The following is a 14,814-nucleotide window of genomic DNA, read 5'->3' as shown; positions in this document are numbered from 1 at the left end:
ATACATTTAAATTTGTTATTTGTCTTAAATCCTTTTTGAAACATGGCAGAGTATATCATTTTAAAAGTAGATGAAGATAGTCATATTTCATTCAATTATAACTGGGATAAATATTTACAGGCGACAAATCAGTGCTGATGGACACTGTTACCATCTTCACTATGTGAAGCAAGGTATCCAGAACAGCAGAGTACCTTAGTTTTTCATTTGAACAGAAGCATACAATTTACCAAAAATTATGAATAGCAAATGAAGGGTCAATTACAATTCTATATGGATGTGTGGAGCCTTTGTGTGCTGTGAAAATTTATTATTATAATCATCTCCTAATTTCCTCCATCTAGCTCAGTATAGGCAGATGAAAAGGGGATCCCTGGGAGTTCTGACAATGAGCCAGTTAATGAAGCGGCAGCTGGAGCATCAGTCTAGCGCCCCCCATAACATCAGCAACTGGGACACTGGTGGGTCAAGCTTTTTCTTCTCATTCTACCTCTCGGATTAGCAAATGCTACTTTATGTGTGTCCACTCTGCTCCCTCGCTAAAGAATAGATTTTCTCTCTTGTTCTTTGGTTCAGATAATTTTTCAAAACCACCTAAGGTAATCAGTAAGTCTATTTAAACTTCCCAAGTGTTCTAGAGTGACACGCTCTTCCGTTGAGGCTGGCCCAACTCTTGTTCTAAGACCCAGATTCCAGCTATTAGGTTATTGATCTGGGGAGGAGGGAATGGAACTGTGGTTTCATGATGCAAATAAAAAAGAAAACACACAGCAGATTATCAATATTCTCTGTTGTATAAACTACAAAGTACACCCCAAATGAGGGAATATTTATAGTAATACTAATAGTGATAAAAATTGTCAGCTTAGTGACATCATGATCTGCCAGTAGGTTTGGGAATATGAGTTCTGTGTTTTAGCCAGCAGGGTCACCAGGTTGCAGCCGCACACCCCCATGCTCATGGAACTGCATCTAACCTCAATTTTAAAGTAAGAAATGACTGCCATGACATGTCTATTCTAAACATGATCACTCTGCATTTTCTAAACTTTGTTACCACGTTTTGTATGTGTACTACCTTATCAAACCAGTAGTACAGCCGCAGTCCTCTTTTAAGTGCCTACCTTTTCTGTTTTTTTTTCTTCTATAATTAAATGGGTCATTTGAGTTACAAGATTCTATATGTGAAAACACCTTGCAACATGCATGCACCACTAAAATGCAAGGGCTTATTATGGTGATATGCTCTGGGGCCTACCCTTGGATCAGACTCTTTTAGTATTGTGATTAATACTTTCTGGCTGCAGTGATATGAGATTATTTTAATATTCTTCCTGATGACTATGAATTGTAATATCCACAGAAGCAAAATATTGAGATACTTTTATTTTCTTCAAAGCCATAGTATTTATATACATAATTTTACTTGCCCTCATTATTCTGAGAGAGAGAGAGAGAGAGAGCACTAGTCTAGATAACTAAATACCACACAGCATACCCAATCTCACATTTAACAGATAGTTTCAGCTCTCCTGGACTTTATAAGGGTTCTTTACATTGTAAAGGTTTAGTGTTTTCTCTTCATTTTAGTGATATGTGGTAGTGAGCAGTGAATAGCCAAGAGCCAACAGGCAAGGGAGAGAAGGAGAAAGACTGGACAGCCAACCTCAGGAGTTCACTAGGTTTGAATGAAGTCTTTCTGCCTACACCAAAGAGGACTGTGCTTTCTTCTTTACAGAGATGAAGCTATGTAAGAACTGAGAATGGCAGCTTTTGTTTGATTAGGTCTCCGATAATTGAATGCTGATATGAGGGCTCTGAAGATGATTTTTACCTTGCTACTGTTTTCTGCAGCAGGTAGCTCAGCCTAAGCTAACCAACCAGTTTAGATTCCGACTACAATGACAACCTACTTCAATGGACACAGTAGTTATAAAAAGGCAAACTGATCTCAATTTTCAGTCCAAATTTTAATCTAAGAAAATCTACATGATGCCAAATAGCCCATTTAATGGAATTTTTCACTTTTCAACCAACTTTCAATCTTGTTCATGTCACTCTGGTTTGCCGTTTAATACTTCCCATTTATATGCTGTCTGAATTTCTTTCCTGAGTTTTCCTGGGCCTGTTTTCCATCCTCCAAATTGGTTCTCGAGTCACCAAGTCCTACGAGTGTCATCTCAATATTCTTGTTTTGATTAGCGCCAGAAAAAGTCCTCCTCACATGCGAGCCCAGGGGAGAGTCTGTGACTGTGTAGTACAATGTTAGGTGGCATGTCACCTTAAACTACACATGTAGATTCAGTGACTTGCTGGTCTCCACCAGAACAAATGTGGCCACGTAGGCACACTGAGAAAGGCAGCCTAAAACATGGATCTGATCAGTTCACCTCAGCACACACCAGCTCCACCCTGAGAGCTGCCTCTTCTCCACCCATGCATATGAGACCCACCTATTCTCCATCCGTGCATGGCGCCATGACTTACTGCTTTGCCTCATCTTTCATGTGAACAAACATTTTTGAAGCACCATGCCTCCATTTTTGCCCTCTCCCCCTGATTCCTGTTCCCCATCCCTCAGTCCAACGCCTGTCATTTCCTTCTACCAGTTCCACGTGTTTTCAGTATGACCTTTCTGGCCATTGCCCCAAATGATCACTTATGTACTTACTGATTTGCATAAAACGTTTCTGTCATGGCTGTGATATTAGCCTTTCATTTCCTATCTGGAGATATGAGATTTGAACTTTTTTCGGGGGGCAGGATGGGGTGCTTGTCTGGACTTTTTGGGATAGTTTTAGATGCTGTCCTGCTTTTAGTTGCATTTCATAGAACCGAATGGCAGGTTTGTAGTGAAGCCCCAAATAACCCTACCCTGAAATCTGGGATGTGTTCTGTAAATGTTAATAATACATAGTAACAGTGACCAAAAAAATGGCCCCAAGAGATGGTTGGTTAAATTCTTTGTGTTCTAAATGGTGCTAAGATGACCACATCAAAGACTGAAACCCTCTATTTATCCACAGAACAGATACAGCCTGGGAAACGCCAGTGTAACGCGCCAACGTGCCTAAACCCTGAGCTGGAGGGGCAGCCATTGAGGATGAGAGGTTAGTTGAGTCACAGAGTCTCTGGCTGTAAAAGCTGAAGGAGATTGGACATGTCCATCGTTTGGTCACCCAGCAGGTGCAGCCTTTTTCTTAGCAGCTCCATGGAGTGGGGATGACCTTTGCCCAAACACCCCCAGTGGCTGAGAGTGCGTGACATCTCATCTTTGAACATGGCCAATAGTTCTTCCTTATAGTGACTTTCTAACCCTTGCGCACAAAACAAGTCTAGTCTCTTTCATATATATATATATGAATTTCAAGACAGGGTCTTGTCACCCAGGCTGGAGCGCAGTGGTGCAATCTTGGCTCACTGCAATCTCCTCTGTCTCCTGGGTTCAAGCCATTCTCCTGCCCCAGCCTCCCGAGTAGCTGGGATTACAGGCATGCACCACCACACTCAGATAATTTTTGTACTTTTAGTAGAGATGAGGTTTCACCATGTTGGCCAGGCTAGTCACAAACTCCTGACCTCAGATGATCCACCCGCCTCGGCTTCCCAAAGTGCTGGGATTATAGGCATGAGCCACCTTGCCTGGCCTCTTCTATAATTTTTGGACATTGCTTATTCCCTCAGTCCTTTCTGGACCAGACATTCCTAGGTCCTTCAGCATTCCTCCTCAGACATATCAGTTTTCCATATCATGCCATATCTACTCTTCTGAGCATGGTCCAGCTAATCTGTATTTTTTCTAGAATATTGAGGTCATAGGCTAATAGTTTCTTTCCAGCTCTCTGAAGTATACATTGAAAAGCTTCACTTGACTTGATGCTGCTCACAGAAGCAAGCTGAAGGCCAATCTGTGCTAAGGTCAGAATATTCATTTTCAGAATTAATCCCATGAATTTTAACTACCAAAGTAGTTAATTGTTACCTTTGTTCTTTTTTAATTGAGAAGGCAGATTAACCTATCATTGGTAGAAAAACAGAATACCCAGAAAGAATTATGATCCCATCCCACAACTAGTCTTTTAAATCAAGTAGACCTATTTTTCTAGATCATGTCACTCTTCTAATTTTCCTAAGGAATGAGGAGATATTGATCTCCAGCTTTTGCTCACATTTCTTTGGCAATGAATAGCAGTTTTAGTCCCTGTATTGGATGAGGTGAGATTCTTCTCATCTATGGGGCTAGGAAAAGCTTTGATGAGTAGAAGTAAGGGTGGTTGAACAAATCTTTGGTGCTTCTTCATGATCTGGTGACTCAGTAGCAGCAGAAGTGGAATGAGGTGATGAGAACACTAAGACGGAAAGTCAGTCTCTTTCATGGTGAACTCAAGAGCCCAACAGTACAGCTGGGGGATTGATCCATGCATGCCTTTGAGATAAACACCTTCATAATTTTTCCTGTCTCCAAGGCTCGCAAAGGGACTTTTGTCAAAATCTTCAGCTTCAAAGTTGGGCTCCGGAGGTGGGCCCCTCTTCATTCAAGTTTCTGAGAGCCCTCTGTTTCTGCTGCTAGCTCAGTGTAGCGTGCCCTTCAGCTATTCAGAAGGGGAGCCAGTAGTGGAGGTATCAGAAATGTCGGCAGCAACTTGGGGGTGATAGGGACTGTCTTTAACATTGCAGACTTATTGTGACTGAAGTATAACAAAGGTGGCTGAGGTCTGTGGCTTCCTTTTTGCATTTCCCACCTCCTCCTAGTACGTTACTTTTTGTTCCTACTTCAGTAGCAATATTTAGGAATCCATTGATTCAGCCAGTGTTGCCCTATGGGGATCAGTGTCCAATAACTGAACCTGTCTGCTTTTATAGGTGACGGCCATAAATATTGCATCATACATTCCATGCTGTCATATGGAAAAACAGCTTCACAATGCTATTGTCAAAAGAACCTCTTTCTTGGCATTTGTGTTAGGCAATAATTAGTTTGAAACTGCCGGAATGACTTCGAGTGCCTCCCTTTTCTTGACTTTAATTGTGATTACTATATAATAGTAATTGGCAATAATCTTCTGAAAGGCTTGACTCAGAGGTTTTTTAATTAAAAAATCAATTTCTTATGTTTCTAGTTAGTCTATGTATGTATCATCATATATTGTATGGGCTGAATTTTTCCACTTTTAGCACAAGCATTCTGACATCTCGTTGATGTGGTCTGTCAATGTGCAGGAAATGTGGAGTATTGAATTTAAATTTTCTGTGTCTTGGTTTCTTGAAGCAACTTCATGCTGTTTACCGTGCTATTTAATAATCAATTGTGTCTTCATTTATCTTGGACTATTTCTTGCCTTTTCTATTATTAATCAGTATACATTTATGCTTGTAATACTGTTGCTTCCACTCAAAGTAACATCTTTATGAAACAATTGAAGATCTTTGTGAATGATACACTTACGTATACTTGGGGAAGGATGTTATCTTGGATATAGCTGATAAATATAGTAGTAAAATTTGGATTCCCATTTGGGAGTTTAGGAAGTGACATAAAGATATTTTCAGATACTTTCCTTTGCAGTTTGGATTTGCAAACGTTCTGCTTCTTATACTCGTGTAACCTTTGATCAGGCAAAGGAGTCTGTAGAATGGAAGCATCTTGACTTTTCAAAGGCTCAACACCATTTTTTCTTCCTAAAATTCAGATAGAAACACATTGCCCACTTGGCTAGCTTTATGAATATTTTGATTCCTTTAGAAACTCATTGTCTGAATCATTATCTTTCTCCTATTTGAGGAAAGGTCATACCGGGTTTTTGTTTGTTTGTTTGTTTTCTCCCAGCACCAAGATACTAATTCCTTGACGAGAAAGATTATTTAATGACTGTTGGATTTTTCTGCTTCTTTCCTGTTTGAGGAACTTAGAGTTTTAGTTATTACTTTGTAGAACATGGCATTATTCTGGATGATCCCTTTGAGATTCTTCTTGGGATGCCTCATTTTCATGAGACTCTATCTTGCACTAGTGGCTTTCTTAATGGAGAACAGCTTCCTGACTCTCCAGACTGACTTACTCATTCCTGGACCATGTTGCTAAGACTCTTGCCTCAGATTTCTTTGAAGACATCAAACCCCAAAGTTCTAAACACTGTGATATTGATTGGCTGACATGGAATGAGTCACTGGATGGTTCCTTCAAAAAAACTTGATATTACGTTCATAAATACTTCAGTTTGAAAAATGCAAGGCCAGGCACAGTGGCTCACACCTGTAATCCTAGCTCTTTGGGAGGCTGAGGTGGGAGGATCCCTTGAGCCTAGGATCTTGAGACCAGCCCGGGTAACAAGGTGAGACCTTGTCTTTACAAAAAAACTTAAAAATTAGCTAGGCATTGTGGCGTGTGCCTGTAGCCCCAGCCACTTGAGTGGCTGAGGTGGGAGGATTGCTTCAGCCTGGGAGGTTGAGGCTGCAGTGAGCTGTGCTCACGCCACTGCACTCCAACCTGGGTGACAGAGCAAGACCTTCTCACAAACAAACAAACAAACAAACAAACACACTGATATTTCTTAGCTCAAAGATCTTCCATTGCTTAAGTGCATGGAATTCTGGGATCTTACCACCTTCCCATATTAGCAAAACTGTAAAGTTGATATGTGTTTGTGATTTTAGAAATGCAGTATTGTATGGGCAGTTTCCATTTATGCCTACAAATAAGAATTGTAGCCCTTTTAAGGGTACCCTTGAATAGATTTCCCCCTTTGTCTTTCATCTTTGTCTTTGGACCCTGCTGGCACACCTGAGCTCTTTCTGATTTCTTTCAAAGTCAAGAAGCAAAGAGAGAGAAGTCTAGCTCTTCACTTCAACCAAGCAGAAACAAATCACAATCTTTCTTGACTTCATTTCATGATTGAGGGCTTTCCGCAGTACAATTGGGATGTCCAAGTTGCATTCCTGGGAATGTGGTCTTTGGAGGGTTTCTAAGAGGAGAACCAGGCCTTTCTTGGCCCCTTGAAGCTCATCTGTATTCACTGGTTGTCCCTTTGCTGCTTACCCAGGTGCCACCAAATCCAGCCTGCTATCAGCACCAAGCATAGTCAGTATGTTTGTGCCTGCACCCGAAGAATTCACTGACGAGCAGCCGACGGTGATGACGGACAAGTAAGCTCGCACAGTTATTTTTTTCACCATGTTTACAGAATTTGAGTTTGGTCACCACAGTGGTGAGAAAGTTTCAGAAAAAGCATGCTTTGCTTTTAAGTCATAATTTGTTCTTCCAGTACATTGCCTGGCACAAAGATGCTTGTTCAGTGGGTACGATAAAGAATAACCAAAGCGGTGGATTGCTTGAGCCCAGGAGTTTGAGACTAGCCTGGGCAACATGGCAAAACCCTGTTTCTACTAAAAATACTAAAATTAGCCTGGTATGATGGTGTGTGCCTGTAGTCCCAGCTGCTAGGGAGGCTGAGGTGGGAGGATCACTTGAGCCTGGGAGGTCAAGGCTATGGTGAGCTGTGGTGGTGCCACTACACTCCTGCCTGGGTGATACAGTGACTGTCTCAAAAGCAAAACAAAACAAAACAAAACAAAACAAAACAAAACACTTGTAAGATTTCAAGTTTAGAGAAATCCCCTTGGACCAGGAAGCCTTCTTGGTAAAAGTGACCTGATTGATAAATTAGGTAGATGATATGGTTTGGCTATGTTCCCACCCAGATCTCACCTTGAATTGTAATAATCCCCATGTGTCAAGGGTGGGGCCAGGTGGAGATAATTGAATCATGGGGGCAGTTTCCCCCATACTGTTCTCATGGCAGTGAACAAGTCTCACGAGATCTGATGGTTTTATGAATGGGAGTTTCCCTACACAAGCTCTCTTGCCTCCTGCCATGTAAGATGTGACTTTGCTCCCCCTTGCCTTCCACCATGATTGTGAGGCCTCCCCAGCCATGTGGAACTGAGAGTCAATTAAACCTCTTTCCTTTATGAATTACCTAGTCTTGGGTATGTCTTTATTAGCAGCATGAGAACAGACTAATACAGTATGCTTCTGATAAAAGGTGAGGAAGGGGCCAGGCACAGTGGCTCACGCCTGTAATCCCAGCACTTTGGGAGGCCGAGGCGGGTGGATCACGAGGTCAGGAGATCGAGACCATCCTGGCTAACATGGTGAAACCCTGTCTCTACTAAAAATACAAAAAAATTAGCTGGGCTTGGTGGTGGGCACCTGTAGTCCCAGCTACTCAGGAGGCTGAGGCAGGAGAATGTTGTGAACCCGGGAGGCGGAGCTTGCAGTGAGCCAAGATTGCGCCACTGCACTCCAGCCTGGGTGACAGAGCAAGACTCCATCTCAAAAAAAAAAAAAAAAAAAGTGAGGAAGGTAAGGTGGAAGGGGCTGGTGTGAGTATCCCTGTAGCTGGCCATCCATTACTCATTGTAATGACCTGACAACCACGACTGAAGAAGTGGTGATGCCTGTCTTATGCAGCTGCCTTGGAAGGTCCACACAGGTCATTGAGTTGCCCGTGGAGGGCTCTCTCTAGCTCTTCCTTTGGGATTACCCCCCTCCCCAAGTCTTAATCTTTCCTACTTGCCTTTCTGTGTACTCCATTTCTTTTCTTTTTTACTTAGAAATGTGAATCCTGTATTATAAAATGTCAATTTGTAAGAAATTTTTATGCTCTTTCTTTGGCCTATATTTAGGAAGGTTTCAGAAGGAAAGGTCACAATAGCAGTTGTAGTTCTTGTTTCCCTGCTATTCCCATTAGACTTTCACTTCCCTTTGTAAAACTGCTCACTTTACCAGCTGGCTTTGGTCGAGTTGAATGAAATGGACCCTACATTAGGACACTACAAAGAGCGATAGGTTAGAAGTTACCTAAGAGTGGGTGCCATTGTTTGTGCTTTTACATATGACACTCGGCAGTCCTGGTGAGTTCATAAAACTCATCTGAGTGAGTGATGGAGAAGAGACTCCATTGTCTCCTCAGGCTTTCCAGATGGTTCTGTAGACTCGACTACCCCGTCTCTTACCCACAAATAGAACATTTTATGAAAGCCTCCATCCATGTCTAAGCATTTTTCATTTTTAACTTCAACAAATGAAAAACAAATCTATTTACTGACTTCCCTCAGCAATAATGTCAAATGCATCAAATCTCTCATCCACAGGCTTCAAACTAATGGCCCAGTTGGTACTCATTCTAAGCGAGAGCAGTCATTTACATGCAGGCCAGATGCTGGGGAATTGAAAGAACATTTTCAGTCATCAGAGGTGCCTTCGTGGTCTCTGCCATGTGTGCTGTTTCTGTATCTGTGGTGATGATGGCACTGGAATCCCCTACTGATTACCAGAGCGGGGCTCCTGATCTCCTTTTGGAGACTTTTACAAGACCTACTCGAAACAGCCATGTGTGTAGTATATTATATCTTGAGACCATGGTTCTTTCTTTCATGGAAAGCATGTCTCTCTTTTCTTTGCAGATGCCATGACTGTGGGGCCATTCTTGAAGAATACGATGAAGAGACACTTGGGCTGGCCATCGTGGTCCTCTCCACATTCATTCACTTAAGCCCAGACCTGGCAGCCCCGCTGCTGCTGGATATCATGCAGTCTGTGGGAAGGTGAATGTCAGCTTCTGTTTTGTTTGGTAGGAAGGTCCTTTATTCAGTCTCTATCTTGAACTAAAAACTACCAGTTCAAAAGTGAAACATTCAGCCACCTTGTAGATACTGGTATTTGTGAGATCAACTCAGACTAGTTTTAAAAACCAAATAGACCCGTCTTTCGACTGAATTCTCCAGCTGCGTAGTGTCATGAGTCACAACGTCAGAGCAAAGCTAGAGGCAACTGCACTAAGGAAACCCCATTGTTTGTTACCACTATCACTAAATGAGCTAATGGATGTAACCATGCACGCAACTGTCAGCAGTTGATAGTAAGCACTTCATAAGTATTACCTGTTATTATTTCTCTTTACCTATTTTGAGATGGATTTTCTAGGCATTTGTAATCTCAAGGACACCTCATTTAACTATGAAATTTGGGGCATTGTTGTTTGAGGAGACACATAGTAATTATAGCAGGTTCAAATTTCCGACTCAGATAAAAGAAGGATGCACACATTTGGGGAACAGGGCTTTCAACCTGACTGAGAGATTACACTTAGCTGCTTTGAGGGTGTTCATGCTAAGAAAATTCTATTTAGTAGATAGGACATTAGAAGATAAATGATATATTTCATGGATATGAAGAAGGCTCAAATTCAATAACAAACTATAGTCTTAGCATGCACAACTTATAGGAGAGGGTTGAATTAAACTCCGCATGAACGTACTAACGTTTCCAATCTGTGCTAACAGCGCCAGGTGCTTTAGGCTGCAGGTGTTAGACAGAGCTCTTACCCTCAGGTACTTTGGGCTTAGTTGCTATGACAGTTACTGTGGACTCATTGACTAGCCATACAAGATAGGGTGTGATTAAATGCTGTAATGAGTGGAATGAGAGAGAGCTAAGTGCTAGAGAAGATTAGTATAGGAAAGATTTCTTAAAGTTTATAAGGAGGAGGTAGCACAAGAACTGGATTCTGCAAATTCTTGGCATTTGAGGAAAGGAAAGAATGAATCTTAATGTTGCTAAAATTTAATATTTTTTAAAAACTAAAAATGCTGACTTCAAGTTGAAGACAAATAGGAAAGCATTATAAACTCCTCAACCCCAAAAGTGTATGGCTTTCTTATCCTCCCTCCCTCCAGTTTTTCTGGTAGTGTCCTTAGGAGTCATATGGACAGAGATTGTATAAAGGTAAGTGTGACCATTGCATCTTGAGACTTCAAAATAGCCCATGTGCCAAGTAAGGGATGGATATGGGGATATGGAGAGATAAGAAAAGATGAATTACTTCATTTAAGCCCTTGAGTTTGACCTAGTCATAGTAATTGCAGAATAAATGTTGTGTCAGCTATCAGCAATACTTGGGGAGTTGAGAGCTTTTTATTAATACCAGGTCATAATTTCTACTATCAATACTTCTTAGTTTCAGAATGGGTAGAATTATTGTTCTGGTCTCTTATCATCTCTTTGAAACAGATGATCTAAGTTGTCATAGCTATTTAGAGGGGTTTGTTTCAGTTTTTTTTTGTTTGTTTTAACATAAGTGAGAACAATATATGTTCAAACATTGCCAACTGTTAGGATGGAAACACATGAGCTTTGAAGAAAAGCAAGGGAAAACCTGTAGCAGATACATTTTTACATATTTACATACACATATATTTAAATCTCTACCTCCTTTGGGTAGACTAGCAAGAGACAGGGAGTACATTTAGTGCAAGCTGCCACAATTCTTAGCAACCTAAGCCTAATCACCAAAGCTACCAAGAAAACAGATTCAACTGTCAGCTAATTCAGGGCTTCCTGGCATGCCTCACTTCACCACGAAGAACAGATGAGGTCATGTGGTTTTACAAACACGTTGTTTATTTGTGCTAATTATGACCATGGGGACCATTCCCAGCAATTCCAAGAGTTTGTAAGCTCAGCATAACCCTTTCATGGATCACCCAGGCTTTTCCATATGATATCATACTTTGCTGTCTGCTTGGATACCTCTTAAATGATCCCTTTCTGTAGGTACAGCCTTTAAAATCTCATTTGCTGCACCATTAATTATTGTTCCTGTTTAGTTTACTTGTCAATATTTATCTATTTGTTGTAGTGGCATTAGCATGAGAGGGTCTGTAAACAACACAACTGGGAATGGTGTCTGGTGTTAGTGGTTGCTGGACCCCCTATTCCTCTCTAAGTGGGGTCTTGGCTCAGCTCACTCTTACACCTGTAGTTCTAATCAAGTAAATAAATTTGTAACATTCTCCTTATCTGTTTCTTCAGTATCTTACTGATCCAGACATGTTCTTCTAAACCCATCAGTGTAGTCCATTCTCTTTCTGTATGATGACATACAGAATATTTCCACACATACAGAACCGTATAATTATACTTTTCTGGAAATTACATGCTCCATATTGTTTACTTAACCAATACATTTCTCTTCTCAATGTAACATTTCCTTTCTCCTCATTTCAACCCAACAGCTGACAAATATTCATGTTATCTATTTTACTATCTTATGGAGGCTTTTACCGTTTGTGGTTTGTTTATAGTTAGGTTTCAGAGGTTATATACATAGAAATGAATTTTGAGTTGAGTTAATATGGAGAGAGGCTGGGTCAAATGTTGTTGTGATAACTGTCTGACCTGGCTGCAGGCACCATTTTGTAGAAAACCAACTTTAACTGCAAGTGTTTCCGTGAAAATGTCTAACTTGACATAGCAGGTCTCAAGGACTAGGTCAAGTTTAACTCTAGAGACTGACCACTGAGTGGGCCCTCTGTGCTGTCAAGGGAATTGTCAACATTATACATGTCTCCTCATCTAAACTGGAAACAGAACAGGTCCTCCCACAATATTAATGCATTTCATCATGGAAAGCTAAGATATTTGTGTGACTCTCTTTACTTTATTTCCTAGATTGGCATCCAGTACTACCTTTTCTAATCAAGCAGAAAGGTAAGGTCCTAACGGGAGCCCAGATCTTACTTTCTTTTCTCCTCTGTGCATGTTCATCCCGTTTCTAAAACACCAGCGTGGGGCTGGGTGCAGTGGCTTGCGTCTGTAATCTCAGCACTTTGGGAGGCCAGAGTGGGAGGATCCCTTGAGCCCAGGAGTTCAATACCAGCCTGGGCAACATAGCAAGACCCTGTCTCAGTTAAAAATAAAAATAAAAAAAAATACCAGCTTGTGTACCACGGAAGGAATATTGTTAGGCTCCAGTTGCAGCTCTAGAGAGTGCTAGTTATTCATTTTCTGTTTATGCCTTCATTCATTCATTCATTCATTCATTCATTCACTCACTCATTATAGCCAACAAATACTTTTAATCCCACCCTGTGCTGAACACTTAGGCCTTCACTGGGGGCAAAACTGACGTGATTGCTGCCCTCATGGGTCTTATAGTCTATCCGTGAAGCCAATATGAATAAAATATTTGCACAAATTTATAACTGTAAACTGTCCTAAGTGCTATGAAGAAAAAGTACAGAGAGACTTATATAACAGTAATTCATTCAACAAGTATTTATGGAGTGACTACTAGTTATTGAGGTTATAGTAACTATAACAAAACATCAAATCCTGGCTCTCAGGGAACTTACATTCTACTTGAGGAGGGAGAAAATAAGCAAATTAACTAACAGGAAAACTGACTATGTAATTTAATATCATTTAGTGCTAAATGCTACGAAAATGAATCAAGCAAGTCTGGGAGATAGAGAGTGCCTGGAGCTGGTAGTTTAGATATAATGGTCAAGGACAGCCTTTTTGAGGAGGTAGTATTTGAACAAAACCTGAATAAAGTGAGAGAGTGATCCATGCAGTAATTTATAGAAATAACATTCCAGGCAGAGGGAGCAGCAAATTCGAAGTCTCTAAGTCAGGAAAATGCCTCATATATTTAGAAAACAGACTAATGTGGCTGGAGCAGGTTGAGTATGAAAAAGAGTGGGAGGAGATGAGAGGGAAGAGGCAGTGCGAGCCAGGCCAAGTAGAACCCTGCAGGTCATTTTAAGGATGCCGCAGGGAGCCATTGGAGTGAGGCGCAATGTGCTTTAAGCTGCTGTATTAGTCCACTTTCACACTGCTGATAATGACATACCTGAGACTGGATAATTTATAAAAGAAAGTGGTTTAATTGACTCACAGTTCCACATGGCTGGGGAGGCCTCACAATCATGGTGGAAGACGAAGGAAGAGCAAAGGGACGTCTTACATGGCAGCCAGCACAGAGAGAGCTTGTGCAGGGGAACTCCCTTTTATAAAACCATCAGATCTCATGAGACTTATTCACTACCACAAGGACAGTAAGAGGAAAACCACTCTTATGATTCAGTTATCTCCAACTGTGCCCCTCCCACAACATGTGGGAATTATGGGAGCTACAATTCAAAATGAGATTTGGGTGGGGACACAGGCAAACCATATCACCTGCTTTGAAGGATCACTGCCTAGTTACTGATCAAGGGGCATGAAATTTTAGTCAAGTCGGATGAATGAGCTCTGAAGATCGCTGTACAGCATTGCATCTACAGTCAACAGTAATGTATTGTACACAAACATTTGTTAAGAGGATAGTTCTCATGTTAAGTGTTCTTGCACAATAAAATAAATCTTTTTAAGGGAAAAGAAATTGTAGGGATCCCTCTGGCTTCTCTGTTGAAAATAGGTTATGGGGAAGGGGTAAAAATGGAAGCAGGGAACCAGTTCGGAGACCATGTTAGTGGTGCAGGTGAGAGGTTAGTGGTTTGGTCTAAAGTGGTGAGAGGCAGCCACATTAAGGATATATTTAGGAAATATTTTGAAGTAGAGCCAACAGAATTTGCTGATAGATTGGATGTTGGGTGTGAGAGAAAGAGATGAGGCAAGAATGACTCCCAGGTTTTGGTCTAAACAACTGGGTGGGCGGGTGTGGCATTTGCTGAGATGAGCAAGCCTGGATGAGAGCTGATGGTGTGAGTGGGTGTAACAGGTGGTCCCAGTCTGGTCTTGGTAGTGGTAGAGGAGGGGAGAATGAGGGAAGGGCTTCCCTTAAGAAGTGATGTTTAAACTAAGATCTGAAAAAATGAGTTTAATTATGCACATAGTTATGGAAAGAGCATGGTAAAAACAGTGTGTAGGAGGAACTATGAAAAAGCCAGTATAACCACAGCACAGAGATGCAAGCACTTGCTGAGTTTGACTTGCCAGATTGTGCATGACTTATAAACCACATTAAATAT

The 14,814-nt window shown here is 41.2% G+C and overlaps 1 protein-coding gene across 19 annotated transcripts in view; it reads left to right on the top strand.

The window, feature by feature from the left end:
* UNC79 (unc-79 homolog, NALCN channel complex subunit) overlaps positions 1-14,814 on the top strand; it is a 294,353-nt gene that overhangs the window by 214,017 nt on the left and 65,522 nt on the right. For 17 of the 19 annotated variants that reach the window (XR_009210277.1, XM_032180377.2, XM_032180374.2 and 14 more), the window contains 5 exons: positions 345-461; positions 3,027-3,110; positions 7,041-7,143; positions 9,466-9,606; positions 12,512-12,550. Coding sequence is in view for 18 of the 19 variants with exons in the window: in XM_032180377.2 (XP_032036268.1) it covers positions 345-461; positions 3,027-3,110; positions 7,041-7,143; positions 9,466-9,606; positions 12,512-12,550 (484 nt within the window). In the remaining variant the exon portion in view is untranslated. The remainder of the gene's footprint in view (positions 1-344; positions 462-3,026; positions 3,111-7,040; positions 7,144-9,465; positions 9,607-12,511; positions 12,551-14,814) is intronic. The other 2 variants (XM_032180376.2, XM_032180367.2) reach the window with 1 other exon arrangement.

This window comes from Hylobates moloch, unplaced genomic scaffold, assembly GCF_009828535.3.
Source record: "Hylobates moloch isolate HMO894 unplaced genomic scaffold, HMol_V3 SCAFFOLD_16, whole genome shotgun sequence".
NCBI lineage: Eukaryota > Metazoa > Chordata > Mammalia > Primates > Hylobatidae > Hylobates > Hylobates moloch.
This window is presented reverse-complemented; position numbering and strand designations above follow the sequence as displayed.